A 26,365-nucleotide genomic window follows, 5' to 3' on the forward strand; every position below is an offset into this window, starting at 1 on the left:
ACTGGAGCTTGGCATATAGTGACATAGGTCATAGATTCGTGTAAAGCGACCCCTGGTGAGGCGCTGTCAAAGTCTTAGTACAGACTAAATAGGAAGATGGACTGCAAAACGAAGTGTAGTCGTTCTCGAAATAGCTCTCAGTAAGTCTCTAGAAGTACGAAGTATAGGTAGTTTCATACTTAAGGAACATATCTTATGAGCGGAATTCACGGAGCTTTAAGTTTACACCTGAAGGAAATCTCAAGTGTATGGCCCCTCTGGATTTTAGCGCGGATTGTATAATGATTACGTGCGCAATTTTGCGTTAAAAAACCCCGCCATTTGCTAATATTTATAAGTAATATAGCAACTTGTAAGTATGATCAGATTAGAGGGACACTTGCGCTAGAAAATTGGACCCGTGGTATGTTATCTATATGTAGGCGTGGCCGTAATCACAGTAGGTCACTGAAATAAAGTTCTGCTAATAAGAAATATGAAAGTTCAAGAGGAATCTTTTTTTTGTTCAATTGTTCAAACGGTTCAAAGATGATTTCATCACATTGAAACAATATCATTATGGCGTATTCCATTTACTCGGGCTGAGATCGCTCGTGATTTGCTCCGTTACTTCAAGATCGTTCACAGATTGATCTAATAATAAATAAAATACGCTTCATTTCCGGAGCTGTTTTAACGTTAATATCTTTTCCCGCCAAATATCTACCCAGATTTAAGGGGTGATCAGTGCTGATCTGTCTTTTTAAACAGATCAGCGCGACCTTATTTAGATTTTTAAATTGAATATTTAACTGTGCTCCAAGACAGAATACACCATTTCGGTAAAACTCTGCCTTCCATCTCGCTTTTTGGCACCTGAGCTGTAGTCCTTTTTATCACATGCAGTGCGCAGAGACGGCTGTGTATCAACCCCCTTGTATGTCCCGAGCCGCCCCTACGTTTTTAGTATGTTTGATTGGGGGACAAATTGGACTATAAGATACTCAAAGGGCATCTCCGTATCTCTAGTAGAACCAGAGTTACGAGCCTCCAAACTCCAAAGTTTATTGTAATGCTATTCCTATGGAGGGAATTGTTTGTTTACGTTTTGCTTAATTACTTGGCCCCTGTTTGTCGTAGTCCTAAGTCTTTAGTATGGTTGGATGGGGGACAAATTGGACTATAACATACTCAAAGGACACCCCTATATCTCTAGTAGAACCAGAGTTACGAGCCTCCAAAGTTTAGTGTAATGCTATTCCTGTGGAGGGAATTGTTTGTTTACGTTTTGCTTAATTACTCGGCCCATGTTTGTCGTAGCCCGATACTGAGGGTTGTCCATCCCCTTTTTTACGTCGAAAATGCCTATTGTAAATAGATGAAAATTCCCCACATACTTATCAGTAGATATATTACTTATGTCAAAAGGTATGGCTAAGGAATCAGCCATTCTATAATAAATCACGTGCTGACAATGGCAAACAAAGCGGGTGCACCCTTTATTTACATTCATAGTGGTTGAGCGGTTCGAAAACACCAAATTTTTTCTCATCTCAAGCTTCTTAAAGAGCTAGTTTCTTCCCATAATTAAATTTTACATATTAAGGCGAATTAATTCCTGTATTTCCCAACTACTAGGAAAGTATTTCAAATCACGTAGAAATATATGTATAAACCTTTGAGAATTTGTTTATCTCAGTAAATCTGCGCACGTTTATTTTAAAATAAACATACACCAATTAATTCAAGGTTATTGTTGTCATTTAATGTGAAGTTTTCTATGTCAAGTTTGAAAGTTTCCAAGGCTTATAAAAAATTTAACCATTTTCCTGTAAAGTCTAAACTACGTCATTAATATGTCAAGAATTTAATAAAAAAAAAGGTTGTATTTTCAGAGGAAATTCTGTGTTAATCCAAGTCACTCAAAGGCTATGGAGTAAGGATGTAAAAAAATTTTAGAAGGTCAAGAATGTGTTGATAAAAAAAAACTGTTATAGGATATTTTTTATACGCTTATATTATTTATCTTGAATGACCTGACCTCGATTTAAGGTTTATAAAATAGTAAAGAAATAAACGAAAAGTAACCCAACCTTACAAGCGTGACAACTTGATTCTATATATAACTTGTTTCTATTTAATTGGCGTATATTTTACGTTTTCTTCGAATTTTCATTTAGGACAGGATAGTTTATCTGCCGGAAAAAGTGTTTATATTTGCGCATGTGTTATTAAACTGTCCGAAATATGTTTTTCATTTTTTTAGCTCATCAAATAGGTGAGGCAGACGTAAATCATGTGAGAAGTGTGAAACTTTCATTAGTCCTATCCTGTTGCCAAATTCCTAAGATTTACTTTCCTTACAGCGTCTTAAAGTTCAGTCCCAGCAATATTTTCATTCAATCCACCTTATTCCCTTTCGCCGGAAGTAAGGCTTAGCTCGGGATTCATGGGGTTGAGTAACGGGAAGAAATTGGTCTGTCGTCTGCTACAAAAGCCAAAAATATGTACTGTAGCGGACGACAGACCAATTTCTTCCCGTTACTCACCCCCATGAATCCCGAGCTAAGCCTAACTTCCGGAGAAAGGGAATAAGGTGGATTATGGCCCCAATTTTTGAATGGGTTTGCTTTTAAGACATACAAATTTAAATAATACTGGGATAATATTATTAATATTATTATTATTATTATTATTAAATTTATTATCATCACCAAAGCGCTCAGTAACTTTTGGGCTAATGGGATTAAATTTGTCACCCTATGTTTAAGCATATCTCACGCGTTTGACAGTCGCAGTTTTCAAATTTGGCGGCAAGACTAGCGGTGCCATTCCATTGACTATTTCATTAATGTATCCCCGTAAAGTGCTGCCACCAGCGGTCACTTTTGTCGTAACTTTTCCAAATTTGAGAGAAGCTGTGAGAAGCCATCTTTTGTCCAAAAATTCCCTAAATCAAAAATGGCAGCACCCGAAGAGCGAATTGTTATGTCCGTTGATTACGAAGTCTATGGAAAAGTGCAAGGTACGTTTCATTTACGATAAAATCCATATCTTAATTAAGCCTCAAACACGAGATCACCCATCGTTAATTAATTTTGAAATTAAAACCTGTTAAAACTAATTTTTTTTGCTAAGCCTAATTCCGCTATTCCCTTGTCTTCTGTCCCGTCTCCAGACTGCAGTGTAGTCGTGATCCTTTAATTTCAATTTTGGCTCTAGACTACACCCTAGGCCTAAAAAACAAAATTTAAAATTTTAAATCGTTAAATAATACTTGTTTGTTGTTGTTTAGGTTGCTTTTTCCGTAAGGTAAGTTTAATAATGTCATAATTTTGTTCCAAAACAAACAAATTCATGTTTTTTGTAGCATTTATTTGCAAAATGTAAAGAACTTGGGTTAAAAGGCTGGGTAAGAAATACAAGAACTGGTACAGTTATTGGAACAATTCAAGGAGAACCCGAACCCATAGCTGAAATGTATGTTTTCACAGTGCCTTTGTTTGTTTATTTGTTTTATTATGTGTAAACAATAAACATGACACCCTATAACATAAAAGTAACAAAGATAATCCTTTTTTTTCTTTAATTTTAACAATGCAGGAAGAACTGGTTGATGTATGTTGGCAGCCCAAACTCTCGAATTGCTACCTGTGAATTTAATAATGAACGTAGGATACAAGTGGAAGAATATCCTGAATTTACAATCTTGCATAATTAATGACATAATATGACACATATTTAAAAAAATAAGTTCCAAGAACATCAACTCAACGCATTTGATAAAAAAGAAGAAACAAAAAAAAAGTCCTAAAACAAATTTGATCATGTTCAGAATTAATTACAATTAAAAATTAAAATACAGAAAATAATTTAAAATAAAATAAAATAAAATTAATTAAGATTAAATGTATAATATAATGCTTGTAATTAAGTACACCTTGCTTATTGTCTAAATATTTAAGCAGTCACAATTATTTTCATGTTCAACCAATGAATTGAAAATTTTAAATTTCCCACGATGTTCTTACTAATTGTTTCTTTGTATTATTTAAAACTTGAATAAGTTAAAAAGAAAAAACGCATTTGTGCTTCTCATCAATGGTCAAAAATAATTAAATAAAATTTGTATTTCTTAACTCGAAGGAAATTTATTGTAATCCAAGGAGATGTTTAATGTTTTTTGTACATATTCTTAAAATTATGCAAAACTTGATTTTTCTTGTTGTTGTTGTCAATGGTATTTCAAATGAAATAAATCCTAATTTGAATAAAATACAACTCATTTCATTTTGAGTATATATAAATTTTAAGTTCATTCATTCTTTATTTGCCTCTAACATTTCTTTGAAGAAATTATTCTATATAGAATTTAATACGTATTTAAGAATTGATGTTAAGGTAAAAGGTTATAACAGTTTATAAATTTTGTCAAAAAATTTGGAACGCTTCACGATTTTGCGTGTCATCCTTGCGCAGGGGCCATGCTAATCTTCTCTGTATCGTTCCAATTTTAGTATATGTAGTGCCGAAGCAACTACAATCTCTATCGTTCTATCCCTGGTATATATACCCCATTTTTTTGGGGAATCACTGAATAGGAGTATGTTTCAAGGAAACTGTTAATTATAAGAATATTTAATATATCCTTACAAATATATTTATTTCATGTCATAGAAACATACTTATTGTAATACGTTGTTAAAGAAAATAAGTATTTAATAACGTATTAATTAGACAAATTAACTAAAGACAGGGTTTTTTTTTATTGAAAACCGGATATATTTTATCCATAGGTGGCGCCACTATTCCGGAAAATCGGGAAACGTCAGAACTTTCCCGCCAGTACCTTGACCTTGCACGAGACTTGGGAATTCTCTTTTCTCAAAATGACGTCATTCAAGGCTCAGACGTGTTGGGTAATGCAGGCGGCTTTTCGCGCGCGTGGTTTCGGTGCTGTCAAACTCACACGGTGACAAGGCTTAGCTTGTTTTCATCGGTTAATTTTCAATGACCATTCCTTGGAAATGTTTATTAATCGCCGTATTTCAGCGGCGTTTCACCTGAAGCTATTTATTTAATAAGTCCTTCTTTTAATAATTTCAATAAAATAAATACATTACTGGGACTACTTTCTCTGGGTGTAAAGAGACCGGTTGCCAAGCGGTTTTAACTTTCCCCCAACCCAAGAAGATCAAAGGGCAGTCTTATAGGAGAGTGGAAGATGCTGCCGCCGCTGCCTTTGCCTCTGCTTCTAGGCGGGCTACTTTTCTCCCTTTAGGCGAGTGAGTGGTAGAGAAGAGGCGCGAATCTAGAGAATCGCTTTCCAAAGCCGCCGAAAAAGAAATTCGGCAGACGCGCGTCGATTGCCGGGTTGAGAAGGTCGTGTTGCAAGTTTTAGACGTTCAACGGAGCTCGCGAGTTGTTGACAGGCATTTTGTAAACATGGATTAAGGAGGCTTTCAACTGGATTATTTAAAGCCACCCGAGTTTAGGACACTCGCAGAAATACGAAACGATCCTGAAAACTGAATAAACAATTTCATCTAAATAATCCCTATTTCGTTAACGCCATGGATAAAAGGTCTATTCTTCAAACATGTTTTGTCTTCGCCATAGTACTAGGTACGTTACAATTTAATTTTCAATAATTTACATGGGTATTTTATAAGGGTGAAGGTTTTATCGTAGTTTATGAGTTGTAAAATTCGACCTTACTTTTTCTGATAGACAAGATTTAGGCTTAATTATTGTGGTAAGATTAGGCTGCTATTTTTAAAAAAATATTCTTTACGGGCTTCGATTAGTTAGTGTAGAGGTGTTGGACATTTTGCCATGCCATGTGTACGGTTTTTCAATAGACTAATTTTTGAAGAACACATGGGTATTTTTATCGGCCGTGATTTCGGATATTACATTTTATTTGAAGGCGTGGGAATGCCCACCCTCCTTGATTAGTCAACTAGTGGCGCGCATCGAAGCGAGGTTTGACCCGGGGGATGTTACGTAATGGCTCTTCCAAGTTCATTTAGTTTAAGCCCCTTGGGGAAAGGAGATTGTCGCACCTGCCGGTGAAGAGCTCGGTACTCTTCTTTATACTGTCGTCCGTGTTTTTAGTTTTCCTTAGGCGCAACTGGTGGACAGTTGGTCAAAAATAGACTAAATTTTAAACTAAGCAGGGTTCGTACACGTCCTGGAAATAATGGAAAGGTCAGGGAAATTGAAAATCAGCCTAAAAGGTCAGGGAAATTGAAAATCGGCCTAAAAGGTCAGGGAAAAGTTAGGGAAATTGAAAATCGGCCTAAAAGGTCAGGGAAAAGTTAGGGAAATTGAAAATCGGCCTAAAAGGTCAGGGAAAAGTTAGGGAAATTGAAAATCGGCCTAAAAGGTCAGGGAAAAGTTAGGGAAATTGAAAATCGGCCTAAAAGGTCAGGGAAAAGTTAGGGAAATTGAAAATCGGCCTAAAAGGTCGGGGAAAAGTTAGGGAAATTGAAAATCGGCCTAAAAGGTCGGGGAAAAGTTAGGGAAATTGAAAATCGGCCTAAAAGGTCGGGGAAAAGTTAGGGAAATTGAAAATCGGCCTAAAAGGTCGGGGAAAAGTTAGGGAAATTGAAAATCGGCCTAAAAGGTCGGGGAAAAGTTAGGGAAATTGAAAATCGGCCTAAAAGGTCGGGGAAAAGTCAGGGAAATTGAAAATCGGTCTAAAGGTTCAGGGAAAAGTCAGGTAAATTGAAAATCGACGTAAAAGGTCAGGGAAAAGTCAGGGGAATTCAAAATGGGCCTGAAAGGTCAGGGAAATTGAAAAATGGGCCTAAAAGGTCAGGGAAATTGAAAAATGGGCCTAAAAGGTCAGGGAAATTTAAAAATGGGCCTAAAAGGTCAGGGAAATTTAAAAATGGACCTAAAAGGTCAAGGAAAAATATATTGGAGGGAAATTTAAAGTCTGGATAAGGGTGACCAGAAAATGTGTTGTCTGAGAGACTCCCAAATTCGCGGAGCTCGCTCCGGTTATTTATTATTTACTTAGATGAAGTTCAATTTAAACAAAATAGTAGGCTTATTTTTATAACAATAACAACTCGTGCAAAAATGATTCGACTGAATTTAGATGGGTTTTCATATATGTTCGCCATGTACGTTATTGCAAATGGTCAGGGAAATTTGAGGAATTTAGTCAGGGAAAACCTGGAAAAGTCAGGGAATTTTGTAAGAACCCTGCTAAGCCTTGGTAACAATAGACCAAAACCGTGTTTTTTGTTTTATACTTTGCAACTTCTGGACAGTTGGTCAAAAATAGACTGAATCTTTAGCCCAAGCCTTGGTAACAATAGACCAAAAAAGTACCTATATAATAGACGAAATTTGTGCATCAATGGATTGTCCTCCTCTTATATGTCACCCAGGAATTAATTTGTTCCTGAAATTAGAAACCCAACTCTGAAAATAGTAATTTTCAAAGAAAATTGGGTGGGTGATTTTCTTTCTGCCCTTAATGTTGTAATATCAGTATACAGAGTCTGTATGTTTTGAGAATGGGGGCTCAAAAGTATAAATGGTTTCCAGCTGGTAAACAGTTTCCTTTTTTGATATGATTTCTGCCCCTGTGTTTATAAGAACGCCATAAGGACACGGGCTGCCAGTTTCCCACGGAACCATTTGAAATATCGTCCAAGGAAGGTCGTAAAATAGACGAGAGCCCCCTCCGTGCCTTCTCAACTAACATGTCCCCTATAAATCAGTCCATTTCTTTGGGTGCTGTACTCTGTACATGCCTCTTCAAGGACGTTTAAGAAGGGACTGGAAATCGAAAAAGATCTAGATTGTGTGCTCTAAAGTGACTAGAGAAATTTCATCCCCCTCTGTTAACTTTAACTGCGATTCAGGGTTGCCAGTAATTTGCGAGAGCATTTCCTGCAGAGTTGGAACTAAATCGAACAGAACTACAAGGTTTATAGATAGTGGTTGAATTGCACTCACAAATGACTGGTAACGTTCTGCACACTATCTTTGTCATTGGTTACTGAGAGCTTGTCGTGATGAAGTGACGTAGGTGAAACGTCATTGATTCTAGTAAAGCGATGCATGGTGAGGCGCTGTCAAAGGCCTAAATAGTATAGACTAAATAAGACTACATGGACTGCAAGACCGAGTGTGGTCAATTTTCGCTTGTCGTTCTCGAACTAGCTCTCACTTAGTCTCTAACATTACGAAGTAGGAAGTGTCATACTTTTGGAACATATCTTATAAATTTTTGACTGATAAAATTTTGTACATCATTTAAGGGTATTTTTTGTATTATGTTTTGAGGCCATGTACTTTCCAGTCCATTCTTAATTGTCCTTGCTTTTTTACCCGCAGAAATAACAAGTATTTAAATTGCTAATTAAATATTAGCAATTCTATAAATTGCCTTATTCTTAATTATAAATAAATGACAAAAATTAATGGCTAAATAGATAAATTAATCGCAATTTTTTACGACTAATTAAATAACCCGTCGTTACTGAACTGTGACCTTCTTGAAACGACATTTGCGCAGACCGACCGATAAATTCGTTTCACGTCTGATTAAGGCGCGTTTAATCGTTCGTAAGATGAATCCAATTTGAGATACCGCTCCTCAAACCAGCCAGCCCTCCTTCCCTGTCTGATAGAATCATTCTTTGCGGCTGACTTGACTTCAGGCATAAACCGAATTCCTGCAAATGTTAGCCTCCTGAATTAAGATTGAATTAATCATGAGATGTACACTGCATCCTATCAACAAAGTTCTGTTTATTAATGACCAACGGTAAATTATAATTGTCTTCAAAATTAGGGGGAATTATAATTTTCTGAAAATTTAGGGGGAATTGTGATTGTCTTTAAAATTCAGGGGGAATTATGATTGTCTTGAGAAAATTCAGGGGGAATTATGATTGTCTTGAGAAAATTCAGGGGGAATTATGATTGTCTTGAGAAAATTCAGGGGGAATTATGATTGTCTTGAGAAAATTCAGGGGGGAATTATGATTGTCTTGAGAAAATTCAGGGGGGAATTATGATTGTCTTGAGAAAATTCAGGGGGGAATTATGATTGTCTTGAGAAAATTCAGGGGGAATTATGATTGTCTTGAGAAAATTCAGGGGGAATTATGATTGTCTTGAGAAAATTCAGGGGGAATTGTGATTGTCTTGAAAATTCAGGTAATAACCATATTAGTCTTCAAAATTTAGGGGAAAATCTTAATGATCTTAATTAATAGGGAAAATCTTAATTATGATACACTGGAAGTTTATTAGAAGTACTCGTTAAAGCCTGGAAATATGTATATAAAAAAATTTGGATCTTCGACTGTGTATTTTAGCTTTTGGAGGACTCATTCAAAATGACACACCTGCAAATTTATGAGTTACCTTTCACACGTTGAAATATAATGGAAATTGGATTTAGATATTTCGCGTATTCGTTAAGAATAAGACGTTAGTATGGTATATTAGGAAAATCAATAGATTATGTATAGTAACATAAGTTTATAAGATATGTTCCATAAGTATGAAACTTCCTATACTTCGTAATGCTAGAGACTTACAGGTCGAGCTAGTTCGAGAACGACAAGCGAGAATTGACTACACTCGGTTAATTTTGCAGTACTTCCATCTAGTCCTGTTTAGTCTGTACTAAGCCTTTGACGGCGCCTCACCAGGCGTCCCTTTACGAAGGTGAATCTATGACCTACTTCAATCACTTCATGACAAGCTCCAGTTTGTAACCAGTGACAAACTTAAGTAACATATCTTATAACCTTACGATAGTAACTAAGCTCATTGTGACAGATGGGTCATACTTCAGATAATGTACTTCTGACGGATCTAAATTTATATCGTCAAGTAGCGAACACCCTCTCTACCTCCCAATACTATCTTTCTCTCTCACTCTCTCTGAAGCCACCTGATTAAAATTCTTGTCAGAAGTTTGGACTCATTTGACAAAAGACTGAGTTGGCGGCGGCTATCTTTGAGAAAAGGCGTTATGCTCGCGCAAGGAGGGGGGGGTTAATTCAGCAAGGGCCAGGGAATCGCTTGACCCGGGCCGTCGCCGCCAGCGGCAGCAGAAGGGGGATGGGCAGGAGTGGGAGAAGGGACGGACGAGTTGGGCAACTAACTCTCTCTAGTCCACACACGCGATGTTGATTGCCGGCTTTTATGGTAATTATCTCCTTGCGAGGCTAGTGGCCCCTATCTCTCTAAAACCAGAAAAGAGATAGTACAACCACCGCCGTGACATGTACGGGCTACAACTCCCATGGATGGCATGCATGCCTATAGGATGAGTGCATGCATGAGACAAGAACGAAAATAGTATATAGTCAAAAACAAAGTCAGATTCGTATAGCAAAGAAATGGTAACTCCGAATTTTCTTAAGGCCCATTCAGAGTATCTTAAGTTCACGTCTGGCGTCTCTTAATTTCGTTTTGGTCGTGTGGGTTCGTTCATTTACCTGTTCAGACGCGAGAGCAGACGACTTTTGAATACTAACATAGCCAGGGTCGGAAATAAGCACGACTGCACGAGGCACTGGACATTGTCCAATAACATTTTAAAAAATGTCCCATAATATTTTTAAAAACTAAAGGGGTCACTGGACATTTTGACCATCAAATTTTCCGTAATTTTGATGGTTTGACTAGGGAGATGCGACACTATTTTTGCACACTCCAGTTTACAATGTCTAGGCTTTTGAAAAGCCCGATCACGGTTTTGGAGTAACTAGATCCGGTTTTTGTTGATTGGCTGTTATTGGTTAAATTATGTCGGCTGCTTAATTTTGATGGTGGCATAGGGTTGATCTCTGGGTTGACCGTTTACTTACAAAGGTAATTTTTAAGCAGTTAACACGGTCACGTCAACAACCGAAACTAGTTTCTCCAAATTCAGAGCCGGTCCCTATTAACAAAGTTTCTGCTCTCCTTGGTATATATTCTCTTTGCATAGCCGAATCTTAAGAAAACCAGTTGGTCAAACCAGGGATAGATTTAATTTTAGAAGTAGGCATGGAGAACAGAGTAATGTGGGCGCGCGTCAAAATCCCGGACCCCCTTCCCCGGGACGGAGGGGTGTGAAATAGAGGCGGGTCATAGCGACAGAGGTAAAAAGGAATTACGTATTTTTCGCCGTCCCCGTCAGCAACGTCAGCAAAACGTAGCTTAAGTGAGCCAATAAGATAATTTAAACTTTTCATTTCGTGTTGGAGGGAGGGGCTCTATACTGGGCTATGAGTCGGACAGAAGTAAATACTAACCGTTCTACATTCCTACTTCTAAAATTAAATCTATCCCTGGTAGAAATGAAATTAGTCGTAATTTAGAGTTACGACATTTTAGCTTTAGAGATTTCGGTTAACGAAGCTGGGAGCTATAGTTGAGGTAGATGACCGTCGGTCGGGCTGTGGCGGCTTCGCTTTTAAGACTAACCTCATATCGTAAAAGAGACCCCGACTCACTCAACTTACTTTGCCGATTTTATGGGGTTTTCCTAAAAACGTCGTAGTCATAAAACCGAAAGGGCTTCGCTTCGACCAACACCCATTGTTTCTTTCCCCGTATACAGACTACGACCCCTTTTAAACTTTTCTAATTAATTTTCGCCGCTGATCACTTCTCTCTCTCTCTCTCTCTGAAGTGTTGCATGCATGCTCCCCTGGTTGCTAAAAACCCCTTCGGCTAAATTCATTAGGAGGACCGCCGCTCCTTTACATGAAGTTATAAATATAAAGTCCAGCGCCAGCTTGACACTTAAAAAATATCTCACGTGCTTTTGAACTTTGAATGATATTCCATGAAAATCACGCCTATAATCAGGCCCCATTTTGGGATATGACTATATAGAGAAAGATATAGGGTATATGGATATATAATATTGTTAAGTTGAACAATAGGTATCAGTCAATGGTATTATGCTTTAACTTTATTATCGGTTCAATTTCGAAAACCAGAAAGTACTATTAATGTTAACCAGAAGTGATATCTAGTTCATTAGGGAGAAGGTATAAGATGCCTAAGTATTCGCGCTCCATAGTCCCAGTGTTTCCCTTTCAGTATAAAGGAGGGGGGGTGTAAAAGGAGGCCGGGCTATTTTGCCTCTCCTCAGTCGGAAAATACGTAATTTTCGTCATTCGCGTCGCGCTGACGTGAGTTTTCAAGAACCAATGAGATGCTGGTTGTAATTTAGAGGCGGGGATTAACTCCAGACCTACGTTTGGGCTGGAGTTAACATAGAAACGTTTCGAATTTATACCTTCTCCCTAATAAACTAGATATCCCTTCTCGATGTTAATCTGCGAAATTCCTGGGAAAGAATTTCTCAAAAGAAGGTAATTGTGGAAGCTATCAACTTTGGCAAGGCGTTTTAGGAGTTCTAGCTCCCTTTTATTTTCTATTTATTTTCTATTTATTTATTTGTTAAATTATTACTCCAAATAACCGTTTAAACATATTTCAACCAATAAGAGGGCAGAGAAAGATGCCGGCGCATATACCGGAAGCTGGGTGAAATTGTTAATTTATTTAAGCGATAACACTCTCTAGTACAGCTTTCTACTCCTATTTAGTATTCTTTATGTGCTGACAAGTGTTTTGACAGTCATTTGCGAGCGCAATTCAAACGCTATCTACCTACAACAAACAACAGACTGAAAAGCTTGTAGTTGTCAGTTCAATTCAGTGATTATTCAGTTCCAAAATTACAGGAGATGCTCTCAGAAATTATTGTAAAATCTGATAATTGTTGTTTTAAAATCATGTCTCTAAATTGAAAAATTTCAATATCAGTTATCCAATTTTGTTCACTTATCTTTTACGCTCTCTAGTCTTTGTCCACAAAGTCAGTGTCTATTCATTTCTCTAGCCCCGTTAAGGTGGAATTCAGAAACGCCGGACGCAACGCAATTCAGTACAGGCAAAGGCAGGACGTTTGCGCACGACACCCTGCCCTCTCCTGTACTAAATTGCGTTGCGTCCGACGTTTATGAATTCCACCTTTCAGTATCCTCTTTGGTAGTTTTAACTTTAAAGATTACTCCATCTGTTATGTACTCTTAAAATATCCTACGAGAATATGGAACTGTATATGTTGGTGCCGTGTTACAGTACAATTGTGCAATACACTCCTTATGAATATACTCCTGATTTATTGTTGCTATAGTAACCCTTGGAAGCACTAAGTAGGGGTGTGGCTAAATTTATATCCAAAAGTTATAATTATGTGATTTGCAAGTTAAAGGTTTGTGCGGGTGATAAAGAGCCAGTTCAGTTTTGCTTTTAAACGCAATACGCGCTATACATTGTATAATTAAGTAAACAGTGTTATCGCCGAACTGCTTTTAGTTGTAAGGTTAATTTTTATCGTCAGAGTTTGTGATATATTGTGCTCTGTAAAATTAACTTCGTTCTTCGCTATCGTAATATGCTAGGTTTATTATAGTTTGTGAGATATGCTATGCCGACACTAACATTAGAGGAAGACCTATACAGGGTGTTTCTGATAAGTTAGACATAAATTAAGGAGTTGTTCTTTGGTAAATCGATTTTGAGTCGAAAATGTAACTTCTATCTCCATTTTGAAGCCTGGTTCACTGTTTTCCAGTTAAGATTGGAAGGGGTATTTTACGGATGACCCCTTAAATTTAATTAAGAGACTGGAAGACAATGATTGCTAATTTAATTAATTAAGGGGTCATCCTCATCCCTAAAAAGTCAAATCGTAACTCTAAAACAGTGGCCCGGACGGCTAAATGTCACAGAATATTTTGGGCTCAAAATCTGCCAAAGAACATCCCCCTTAATTTATGGCAGACTTATCAGAAACACAATGTATCTTCACGAAAATACTTCAATGTTTAGTAGGCTTCACCGTTGCCTTAGAAATGCCATAGATTACGATAGACTATTTTTTTTTTTTTTTTCGTGGCTTGGTATATAGAACTTAGTGGTTGCGAATTAATTTTTGTGGCTTCCTCGGATTTATTTCAGACTTATTTCAAAAATATTTTATACAAAATTGTCGTAAGTGAAACTTTTACGTTTTGGGATTGAAAATATCTTAACTTTAACCGCGATTCAGGGTTGTCCTAAATCGAACAGAATTCTACAAGATTTTCAGTCTGTTCTAGATAGCGAGTTGAATGGCTTTCACATATGACTGGCAACACTTGTCCGCACACTATCTGTAGCGGTTTATATAATCGTCTTCCACGTGGTCTTTTGACTTCTTAAAGAGAGTGTGGAAGGGAAAATTAAGTGATCCCTGCATATAGTGAAACATATATAGAAAATTATGATTTTAAAAATCAATATAGGCTAGATTCAGATTTGATAGATGCATTACAGACCCCGAGCAATGCAATACACTGGGCCCCGTGTTCAATTAAATGTATGTATAATAACGTTGCGTGTTTGTGGGGTCCCTGGGAAAGTGCCCATCTATTAGGGTTCGTACACGACCTGGAAATCCTGGAAAAGTCGGGGAAATTGAAAATGGGCCTAAAAGGTCAGGGAAATTTAAAATGAACCTAAAAAGTCACAGAAATGTTAGGGAAAAATATATTGGAGGGAAATTTGAAGTCTGGATAACAGTATAAGGGTGACCAGAAAATGTGTTGTCTGAGATTTGACCAGAGCCCCAAATTCGCGGAGCTCGCTTCGGTTATCAGGGAGCCCACCGGTCCTATAATTCCTATATTTTTGAACCTGTCCTATATTATCCTATAATTTCATGACAGGTCCTATAATATCCTATATTTTTGACTTAGTCGAAGTTTTCGTATAGTTTAGCATCAAATTTATCAAAATTTAGCTTTTTTTTATCGAGATCACATTTGAATAGACACCGAAATTGTGGAGCTCGCTTAGGATTTTTTATATATTATATTATGTTATATTTTAATTAAGTTCTTATGAGTTTTCAAAGTAAAATCCAATTTGTTATTTTTTATTTTTTGGGATTTTTCTACATAGTTTAAGCCCAAAATTGTATTATATTAGAGCATTTTTAGTCCTAAATTTTCCTATAAAAACACATTTTTTCTCCTATAAAATCCTATAATTCCGGAAAAAAATTCCTATTTTTCCTATAAGGAATTTAAATTTAAGAGTGGGCTCCCTGGGTTATTTAAGATTTACTTAAGTTAAATTTAAACGAATTAATTGGCTAATTTTTATAACAATAACGAGTGCAAAAATTATTCGAGTGAATTTAGTATTGGTTTTCATATATGTTCGCCATGTACGTTATTGCAAATGGTCAGGGAAATGTATGGAATTTAGTCAGGGAAAACCTGGAAAAGTCAGGGAATTTCATTCCAAAAATTTTGTACGAACCCTGTCTATGGTCCAATGGATACCTCCTACCAATTTTTTACATGGAGTGTTCGTGCCACTGAAATCTTATCTGAAAGGCAGGGCGTAACGCGATTGGTCTAAGGTGCAACTTTTAATCATGGACAAAGCAATGCTATACATAGTTTACAGGCGTGGAGGATTCCTACCATTAACACAAGGAGACCAAGCGACTTAGAGTGTATCGTCTGCTATTTTACACTATTAGTTGCCTGGTATCCTTGTGCAAATGGTATGAATCCTCCTAGCGTGTAAACTATGTATTGAATTATTTGCATATTCAAATCATTTAAAAGGTATTTCCTAGATGTTTCACTGTATCCAGTAGAATTATTGATTTAAAAGTCATTTCAACATCCCTTGAGATGTAATTTGGGTATGTTTAAAAAAATGACTGTACTAATTTCCAGGGTTTTTTCGGGGTATTCTTAATAGACCAATCAAGTAAGGGCTGTTTTTTTTGGGAGCGGAAATAGCTCGTCACGTGTCTGAGGGTGTCGCGATAATATATATATTTTTTTACCGAGAGACATGGGCAGGAAATAATTTTGAACTTAGGCGGCGGTGTTACGCTCGTACTTCATCAACACTATTTTCTTTTCATATACGAGATTTCATATTACGTATTCATCCGCTTAATATTTCCTGAAGAGCCCTTTATAGCTGCAATTCTATCCTCGTGTCCGGGTGTCTCGACTCTGTGGCGCGTGGAATGTTTTCTTTTTTTAAGGAAAGACATAATCTCAAGATCTATAGACCATTTCAGTAATTACTCGCAGCGAAACCAACGCCCAGAAGTGAGGCCACCTTCTTTGCTTATTTCCCTCGCGCTAAGAGGCAACGCCAGAGCGGCCAGACGGAGCGCGAGTTCAATACCCGTGGGAAGCTAGCCAACTCGCACTGCCTCTAGTGCTGCAAGATACTTGGGGCAAGGGAAATAACCCAAAAAGGTGACCTCCCTCGCCCCTGTGGTGTTTGCTTATCTTCGGGAATTAATGCAGTATTCTATTGAAGAAAGCTCGAGTTTAGAGTTTATACAAGTTGATTATATATAAGATAATTCTTAGAGTTGATAAGTTTTAGCAGAAGAGGATAATAGAAGTTTCACACTCTGTATCCTCATAATGTTTTAGATATGTAAAATGATTCTTCCCAGGCTCACCCTTTGTGTTTGCTCTCCCGCTCATCAACCTTCAGATGGGCATCGCATTGTGGGGTGATTTCTATAACTGTTTGGTACCAAATCCTCGGCAATCAACACACAAACCTTGATGGTCTTGACGTGGGACAAAAATCCACCAGCAGGCCTTGGCAAATAGTTAAGCGCTAATAGAGTAATGTTGAATATCTACATAGACGGGAAACTCTTGCCAGTTTTCCAGATCCTTTAAAAACCCAGGGCAACGCATGGTAGCTTAGCTTAGCTAGAGGTTCTATAAATTATAAATTTCGTTAATTTTTTGTAGTTTTGAAGTTACTGAAAACCCAACCCATTTTCTCGACAGTGTTTTCTAGGTGACCCTTTAACCTAAAGGCATTTCATCTTAGAGATACTGAACCACGATTGATTATCTTACTCGAAGCAAATGCCTTAAAAATACTTGAAAATTTTTAATCCTCAATATCTGATCTGATCTGATCGTAAAAACGTCGAGCTAATTTCGGGATAAACCCGAAATAGTTGAATTTTATTCACTCATAAAACCGCAGGAACTCACTGCGGGGCAACCATAATCTGACCATAAAATTCGACGTAACTGTGAAAAAGAAGATTTTCGGTAGAAAGTGTTAATGCGTAAATTCCTTTACGATCCCAGCACCAGAACACAATTTTCATTCCTTTCTATGGATTTTAAGCTAATGTCACACGTCATTCTTTATTTGTCAAGTATACCGAGTCTTGGCTCGCGTTCGTCGTCCTGGTATCATGGATATGTATAAACACTAACGTATTATTATGGATTCCCATCTCTTGCATTTCACGAGGCATTTCGCTAGCGCCCTTTCAGCAGAGAAAAAATATGACTAGTAACCCGTCCCTCAACCTTGTGCGTGAGAGGGAATTCGTATTTTCTCTCTCTGCGCATGGGTGAAATTTCAAACCCACTCACCACTCAGGATTCTAGCTACTTCTGACTCTATTTAGGGCCACCTCACATCCTCTGGTGTACCTCATTTTTTGTGGGCAGCTTTTTGGCGTAGTTGGTAATCCATAATCCATAATTTGTTAGTATTTATACATATCCATGGTGGTATTCGCTCTATGGCTAGCAAACTGAAACAGATAAAGGTAACCCTAATTGTCTCACATCTGTTTATGGTTATAAGGTGAATAATCGTTTGTTTTAATTGAAAGGTATACCTTTTCCACGTGTGACATCAGCTTTAACTCCATTCCGGGGTGGCTAACCAACCAATCTGAGACCGGCTTTAAATCTACTAGTTATAGGTTAAATTTTGTTGGAGCTTTAGAGAGGATCGTAAATTTCTCTTCGAAATCTCTGCCTCTTAAAGGGATAGTTATGCATTAGTTCTCCAAAAAGAGTGCTAGGATCAAAGTTCTATTTGCGATTTTGAAATGTGCTATGGCATTTTATCCTGGAGGACACAGTAAACAAGTTATGAGTATTTTACGGGTGACCCCTTAAAATTAAGTAAGAGGACAAAAGACAATGATTTCTAATTTAATTAAGGGGTCATTAGTAAAACACTCAAATCCTAACATGTAAACGTGGCCCTTGGGGCAAAGTCTAAGATAAATTATTGAACTCAAAATCTCCCTTAGAACGCCACGCGCTGTAATTTGGTTTTTCAATCCTTTTTGGAACACCCTGCATACATATTGCTGTTTACAACTAGTATAAATCTGTTTGTCCAAGCCCCATTGGCTATTTTGTATACCAACAAAACCATAACGTCACTACCGTCAAAAACCGAACTTCCTGTACAATTGTTAAAATTCCAACGAGTTCCAATTACAACTGCACTGAATGGCATGCTTTTTTCCAACAATTTTTTAATACCCTTTTTTTAGCCATATCGTAGTATACGATAGGCTCTTAGTTTGACCCGAGCCGTCGTAGTAGTAGTAGTAGTAGTAGTAGTAGTAGTGGCCGGGGTTGTCGCTTCGTTATCGTCAGATTTTAGCTTAAAAGGAACTTTATATTACCACAACCCACCCATAGGGGTTACTGGGCTCGGTTAGAGATTTAATTTTAATTAAAATTTTTTCAGGTCAGACCCGGGAATCGAGCCCGGGTCGCTGGCGCAATAGGCAGACATTCTACCAACGGAACCATAGAGACTTGATAGAAACTCCGAGTTTTTTATTATTTATTCTTATCTCTAAAATGTCGGGGTGATGTGGGGTGGGGTACTTCTTAATCTGTGGGGTCAGAAACTTTTGAATTTTTATCTGTGGGGTCGGATACTTATGAATTTGTATGTTTGGGGTTTTTATATTTATTTTCTTTTTATGTATGTGCTAATTAAATAGATAACGAATTTCCCCGTTTCCGACCGCGCTCCTCATGTGTTTCGTTCTCGTTCGGTAGCTTTCGTCATCTATGTTATGTTTGACTGGAACGTTTTGGCGGTTAATTCAAATGTGGGTTTAGATAGAGCTAACATAGTGTTAAATGAGCGTTATGCGTTTGATCATTTTAGCATTGCTAAAGGTAATTCGAGGGGATAGTCACTAAAATGCGTAATCACTATAACCAGAAGTATATAATACTTCTCTTCGAGAGAAGTGTACCACAAAGCGGGGTAAGTGTAACGTCACTCTTCCCAACATCGGAACATTTAGAGCAAGGTTACTAAACCGAATCACATACACGATAAATAGTTCCCTCGTCATTACTCTATTAGCGCTTAAATATTTGGCAAGACGCGCGTGTGCATTTTGTCCCACGTCAAGACGAGGTTTGTGGGATGATTGCTGGGGATTTAGTGCCAAACATGTATAGAATTCACCTTACGGTGCGGTGCCCTTTTGTAGTTTGATGAGCAGGAAAGTAAACTAAAAGGGTGAGCCTGTCCTTGTTAGAAATTTATAAGATGCGATAAGTGTGCATCGGCATAAGTCTATGTTGTAAACTCATCGAGGGGATTATCACTAAAAACTATCTGTTCTTCGATTCGCCGGAATATTAGAATTACAGCATAAGTAAATTTATACGGTTATAATTTAATCACTGTTTAGAGTAGGGAATCGAGGGGCTATTCACTCTGATTTTATGCACGGTAAATCATTTAAGCATTGAAAAAGATAGCGCTATTCACTCATTAGGGTAAGGTATAGAGGGGTTATCCACTCATTAGGGTAGGGTATAGAGGGGTTATTCACTCGTACGATATGGCTATTATCACGAGCCCTTGGGCCGTCTTGTTAAACCTCAAAATGGGGCGTTAGGTTTGCGGTGCTACTACCGCTTTAAAAAAAGGAAGATATAGGGTTATTTTGCCTGGAGCTCCTGCTTAAACCTATATTTTTTATAGCTTTCTTTAAGTGTTTCTTTAGCACCCTTCGAAGGTCTTAAGACCTCGTTGGTTGATCGGGGGGATTCGTGGTTCTAGCTCTTTCTTTCTCCCTTGCCTCTCAATCCCTTCAAAAAAAATTTTCTTGCTTTCATGTAATGAGATTTAGTTCTTATGTTACTATAGAAACGGGCTCAATACTTACGTCAAAACATAAGAAGTTGGCTGGCTGCTGTATAGCGAGAATTCGTGCTGCTGGCGAGGTCTGCTTTATTTCTTCAAGAAGTATTAGTTAAGCCTTGTTAGCGAGACCATCTCGGGGGCTTGAATTGTGGGTGCTATACGATTTTTATCCCTACTTAAAAATTAGGCTTAAGGCTCATTCACACTAGAGTGAAAAAAAAACGAAAATTTTACCGATGTGAAGGTAAGATTTTCTGGTTTTGTCTAGTGTGAATTGGTCTTTACGTAAAAGGCTGAAAGAGGAATTCTTCTACTGGGAGGGTAACGTCACGAGGAAAGACTGGGTGACTTGTCACTGTTGTCCAATAGGTAATTTGAATATAGACAGAGACAGGACCTTATAAATTATACATTGTCATTGGAATTCACTTTTTTAGGCCAATTCGTTGTATCTCGCTATATGGGGCTGGGGCTATCAGTTGTACAGTGTCGTGAGCCACGAATCAAGGTTTCCTTGCTTTCACAAGGCTCTCGCTACAAAGAATTTATAAACAGCTTAGTGTTTTTGGTAGAAGGGATGACCCACGTGTCAAAGGGTTATTTCTTTCTTTTTGTCCCCGGGGCCCCATGCTTACAGCATTAAAGGCCCAGGGGCCAACAAGTACACAACCATGAGGCTCCTCCAAGGATCCCTTTGTTTGTAGAGCTCCCGTGAAAGTGTCCATCTGGGCTAATGGTCTTTCAATATGGAGCCATACTTTGCAGGCCCTAGAAATAATTTTTAAGTTAGGCAAACAAAGGTTTCGTTGCACCCAAAATTAAGGGTCATCCCATTGGTTTGTGCCCTGAGTCCACCGATTTGTCGCCTTGGACCTACCCATAGAGTTGACCCTGAACCAAAATATAGCTTAGTTGTTTCCATCGTGGGCATAACATTGGTTAGCATCCTCGGCTCGGTCCTACCCTATGACATCAATATAGAATAAAACTCAGAAATCTCTAAAAACGGTTGTGGACGTGTATAACCCAGCTTTTGAAATTATTTTCAGTTAAAAATATAAATTTTTGTATACGTTACAGGTCACGTTGTTTGGACCATTCGCAAATGTTTAAAGATTATGTTTTTCTCTTATTTAATTTACAGTTTCATATCGCGTAAATGGACAAGAAAGCTTTTATTTCTCGCCTCAACCATCGGACAAAACGGTCAACGAAAGCAAGTCTGTCATGTTGGAATGCGGGGTCTCGAATGACCGGCATATTTCGTTTTACTGGACCCTTAACGGGAAACCGGTGCAGAACAGTACCCGTCGGTACCAGGACGGAAGCAATCTTCGCATCAATCGCGTGGACAGACACCAAGACATCGGCGAATTCAAGTGTATAGCCCTCAACGCCACTACGGGCATTTCCATGACGAGTAAAAGCGCTCAGCTCAACATACAATGTAAGTCCAGATTGATTTTATCGCACTGTTTTGTTTTCGGAAAAGAGTTGGTAATATCAGAGGGGGATAATTGAAGAAGGATGACGCTCTGTATCCTTTTAATACCTAAGTTATGTAGCATGATTCTTCCCAGGCTCACCTATTTTGTTTTCTCTCTTGCTAATCAAACTTCAGATAGGCAACACACCTTGGGGTGAATTCTATAACTGTTTAGTACTAAATCCTCAGCACTCAACCCACAAACCTTGATTGTCTTGACGTTGGACAAAAATCCACAAGCGCACCTTGGTAAATAGTTAAGCGCTAATAGAAAACTGATGAGGGAACTATTTATCGCGTATGTGATTCGGTAAATAGTAATCTTGCATGGTCCAAATGTAAAATGATGTTGGGAAGAATCATGTTACAATTATCCTGCTTTGTGGTACACTTCACTCGAAGAAAAGTGTTATATACTTCCGGTAATATGTACTGTTAAGTAAGAAACGATGTTTTCTTATTGTTCTCTCGGTGTGTTTACTGAATTGTATGCAAATGTTTACGGGTTTAGTTAAGGCTGATTCTGCACTGGGCAATTCCATCAGTGCAGGCTAAAAACGCGATTAACTTTAAGCACACTACGCTCTTACTTGATCCCGCGGCTATTAGATCTGTAATGGCAATTGTAGTAACTCGTCCCAAGATGAGTGGTTTCGAAAACGTGGCGGCGCCTTTCTTGCAGGCAAACGAAGCTATAAGCTATATCCCTATAATATGTCAGCCTCATTACAGAGGCCCAATAATCCATAGAAGGGGGCATCAAATATAGGGCTCCAAACAGAATATGAGCCTTCTCGCAACTGAAAACATTGATCTTGTTTCGATAAATCGGGATTTTGAGCTTTGGACTTGGGGAGAACACAATGTTGGTCATAGACGAATTTCCATACTCTGAAAATAATGTTTTTGGAAATTAAACGAAATGCAACGCGGTATATACTGTGTTTTAGACTCGATGGTGAGGTCTATAACCATTAAAGTGCCTTGTTTTCCAAAGGGAATTTGGGAGGGACAAACCAAGAAACCTTGACTTAGTTTCGAGGATGTGATAACTTAGACTTAGCTTGTTGACTGACCATGTTGAGAAATATCTTTAGCGTCACTCCAACGCTAAGTGCCCTAAAAATTACCCTTTGACTTCCTTCAATGTCCTTGCAACCTTTATGTCATAAAGATAAAGAAGCTGGCACCAGGCATAAAATTTAGATCTTGATTTCCATCTGGAATGCATACAGCTACTAGGAATCATTGTGTCACCATATATCCAACGTTTATTTCTATGCTGGTTTCGTGTGCCGGGCTTGAGTACTAAAACTAACCGTCATGTCACGCCTCATAATTCTGTCGTCTGTTTAACTGTCATTTCATTGGTTGGCTGGTAGCAACGCGAGGTCAAACGTGCGCACATTAAGAGGCGCATTACGCAGCGACATACGCGTCTCAGGGCCGGATTAAGCAATTTTGCACCCGGGGGCCGAGATAGCAAGCGCCCCCTTAAGCCGAGAGAAAAGGAACAGCAAATGTTGCTGAGGGGGAATAGCTTAACTCAAAGCGCCCCCAACAAGCCTTGCGCCCAGGGGCCTGTGCCCCCTCAGCCTCCCCTTTAATCAGGGCTTGTAATCGCGTGCTATTATTCGTCGCACATAATTATTAGTATAGTTCTTCCCACAAAATCTGCCTGGATAAGTTGAGAAAATGGCTGGCTACAAAATGATTCCTATTACATGTATGCATTCCTTTTGCCATATCGTGTTAGGGAACTTGGGATGGGTTTTGATGTTAGCCATCTTGTTTAACGTCCATTCTGGGGACGATTTTAGTTTATATCTCAAAGCTCTTGGTGCAGTTTAGGAGTCGGTAACTTTTTTACGATCCTGTTTATCTTAGAGACCACGTTCTATAGACTGTATGAGCTTTTTTGGTTTGAACTGCTCTGCAGCTCGATTCTAAGTATAAAACTATAAAGTAAACGAGCGAGGATATGTTTCTCTCATCCTTTTTATGGAGATAAACTTTGGGGACAAAAATGGCTCTCTCTTTTCTTGAGCCTGCAGTGCCGCTCTGAGATGAGCTATTTATATAAAACCCAGGACGCTATGAAGAACTGAAAGAAATCTTTTATGAATGAATTTAAACGAGCCCCTAAGGGTAAATTAACTTATTTATCTTATAAGAAGATAAGGGATATTGTTAGGTGAACGTAAGTTTATGATTGATGTTTCGTTATAAGTTTCTGATATTGTGTTACTGATATTAGCGAACCTATGAAATCGGTTTTCAACGTACGGACGTTATTTTTTAAAGAATCTTTTGCTTACGTTTCTTTCCGGCATTGTCCAAGATGTCCGCTCATGGTAAAGAAATCTTTAATCTTGTGTTACCTGCGACTCAGCTGGGCGTTTATTATCAGTCATTCATTCAGTCAGGAGTTTTACTTGCTACTGTAGTTGTACTAGCATGAATTGACATAAACATAAGTTTATAAGATATGTTCCTTAAGTATGACACTACCTATGTTTCGTATTGCTAGAGACTTACTGAGAGCTAGTTCGAAAACGTAACGAGAATTGACTACAATCGGATTTGAAGTCCATCTTCCTATTAGTCTGTACTAAGCCTTTGACAGCGCCACCCCAGGCGTCGCTTTACGAGAATCTATGACGTTTCACATACGTCACTTCATGATAAGCTATTAACCAGTGACAAACTTATGGAACTATCTTATGAACTTATGGTATAAGTCACATTACTAATCACTTAAAAAAATAGTGAGCTAAAGTGACTTTAGACGATCAGGGAAAACCTGGGAAAAGTCAAGAAATTTTGAATTGTAAAATTTGTGCCACCACTAAATACCGATGCCCAAATATTCTAACCTCCAAATATTACTAAAATAATTGTTATTTACAAAGGTTAAATTAGCATTCCAGTGGTATAATGATCATTATAATAATAATAAGTTGGTAATTAACGCCTGCATTCGATAAATTTATAGTCTTTTAGTTTAATTGTAAATTAGGTCATAAAGTGATGGTGACGGGAATATTCCTGATGATTGGTGAATTTTCTGAAAAGCTTAGTTCGGACTTCAGCGTGATTTTAGCTTATAAGCCTTATCGTTATGAAATATATAGTTGAAAATATAAAAAATTTCGAGAAGTCGTTCAGCTTTCAAATTGGGCCACTTTTTCTTAAGCTTCAAAATAGATTTTTCCTTCAAACTGCAAAGTATATTAGAGAGGAAGAATATGAAAGGGAATCCTTTATCTCAATAACCCATCAATCGATGCAAATGAAACGACGCTCTCCATACACTCAAGGGAGAATCGGGGACGTCAGATGATAGGAGAGAGAGGAAAGTGGGCGGGGACATCGCGTGGGCTCACGAACATCGACTCCCAAGATTGATTACGCTATCAGGGACGAGCTGCGGAACAGAGAACAGAGCGGACGACGCGAACGAGCAAGGGGGACGAAATAATCGAGGGACAAGTCACTATGGAACCCTTTCTGAAAGTTTTCCTTGCGAAATAGGTCTACCATTTTGAAATATCGGGGGTAAATAGTCTGGTGTTAGACCACCGTGTTCTCTTAAGACATCTGGCATTTGGACAACAAAGACATTAGATATGGCTTCAAACAATATGGACCAAATTTGGTGGACTAGTTACTTTGAAGACCTATCTAATATCTTTGGATCAACATACCGGATGTTACGTCTTTCTTAAGCCTATATCGAGGAGACCACGTAATGCGCGCCCCCTTTTGAAATCAGGGCTCTATTAAGCATAAAAGGAAAACCCAATGATGGTATATAGGGAGGAAGTAGTTTTCGTCATTGATGATGGTTATCTGATTTCCTGACTCCATCTATTCATCTGATCAGGAAATTTGAGACATGAAAACATTGTATGATGTCATCGTCAGTGCTAGATAAATCTACCGGGGGCCCTTACTTCTCACTGGGGCTTAAAAATAAAAAACCTTCTTAAATATGGGACCCCTAAAAATATCCTAGTCGTTGGGCATTAGTCCCTTAACCATATCCTAAATCCAGGCCTGGTCATTATCGGAACCACCTGGGTGTACGAGATTTAACTCTCTAGTTACCCATCATTCCATTAAATACTGTTATAGTGTATTATTAAACCACTACAGTACCACCAATAAGTGAAATCTTGTTTATTAGGGACAAGGTATAAATTCGCCACATTTCCAGATTTATCTCCAGTCCAAACGTATAGGTCCGGAGTTAATGCCCGCCTCTAAATTACAACCAGCATCTCATTGGTTCTTGAAAAGTCACGTCAGGGCGACGCAAACGACGAAAACTCCGTATTTTCCGACAAGGAGAAGCGAAATAGCCCGGTCTCCTTTTACGTCCCCCCCCCCCTTGTATTTTGAAAGGCGGACTGCATGGGACTATGGCGCGCGAATACTTAGGCATCTTATACCTTCTCGCTAATAAACTAGATATCACTTCTTTGTACCACATTGTTTTATGTCTGTCCTCTCTAAAATGTTAGGAATGCTCACCAAAATGGTGTTTTTGTTCAGAACTGAGAGTGATTTGCCTCTCGGACGAGAGTAAATGATTAAAACCCCTTTTCCGCCGACACCTCTTGAAGTCTTGGGAGTCTTGCATTGAAAAGAGGAGGAGGAGGGAGCCATTTTAATAGCTTCGAAAAAGAAAAAGGGGGAAATTATTCGCCCCCGAGTTACCGGCCCCATTTCCTCTTCAGATGCAATCTCGTCTTTGAAGAGGGTGCAGCTAGCGACTAAGCCTCGCAGCCCTTTTCTTCCTGTCCTGTCGTGTTGTCCTTGTCTATGCTCACTTCAGATTCCCCGGACAGTTTGGATAAA

At 38.3% G+C, this 26,365-nt stretch overlaps 2 protein-coding genes and 1 non-coding gene across 3 annotated transcripts in view; 2 read left to right on the top strand and 1 right to left on the bottom strand.

Annotated features, from left to right (window-relative positions):
- Nucleotides 1-2,861: 2,861 nt before the first annotated feature.
- Nucleotides 2,862-4,286, top strand: LOC149717227 (acylphosphatase-1-like). Its single transcript, XM_089836934.1, has 4 exons — nt 2,862-3,004; nt 3,275-3,291; nt 3,350-3,459; nt 3,583-4,286. Exons 1-4 carry the CDS (start codon nt 2,941-2,943, stop codon nt 3,698-3,700), a joined length of 309 nt encoding a protein of 102 aa, XP_089693060.1. The 5' UTR covers nt 2,862-2,940; the 3' UTR covers nt 3,701-4,286.
- A 127-nt stretch (nt 4,287-4,413) lies between these two features.
- On the bottom strand, nt 4,414-4,520 carry LOC149717228 (U6 spliceosomal RNA). Its single transcript, XR_016368685.1, has one exon. It is a non-coding gene; the product is annotated as a U6 spliceosomal RNA (small nuclear RNA).
- Nucleotides 4,521-4,858: 338 nt separating this feature from the next.
- Nucleotides 4,859-26,365, top strand: part of LOC149717229 (inactive tyrosine-protein kinase 7-like) — an 80,618-nt gene continuing 59,111 nt past the window's right edge. Inside the window, exons 1-2 of the mRNA XM_089836851.1 lie at nt 4,859-5,604; nt 21,161-21,463. Of these exons, the coding sequence (XP_089692977.1) occupies nt 5,553-5,604; nt 21,161-21,463 (355 nt within the window). The 5' untranslated portion in view covers nt 4,859-5,552. The remainder of the gene's footprint in view (nt 5,605-21,160; nt 21,464-26,365) is intronic.

This window comes from Phalangium opilio, unplaced genomic scaffold (assembly GCF_054372755.1).
Source record: "Phalangium opilio isolate 3A_F unplaced genomic scaffold, DU_Popi_V2 ptg000003l_1, whole genome shotgun sequence".
Lineage (NCBI taxonomy): Eukaryota > Metazoa > Arthropoda > Arachnida > Opiliones > Phalangiidae > Phalangium > Phalangium opilio.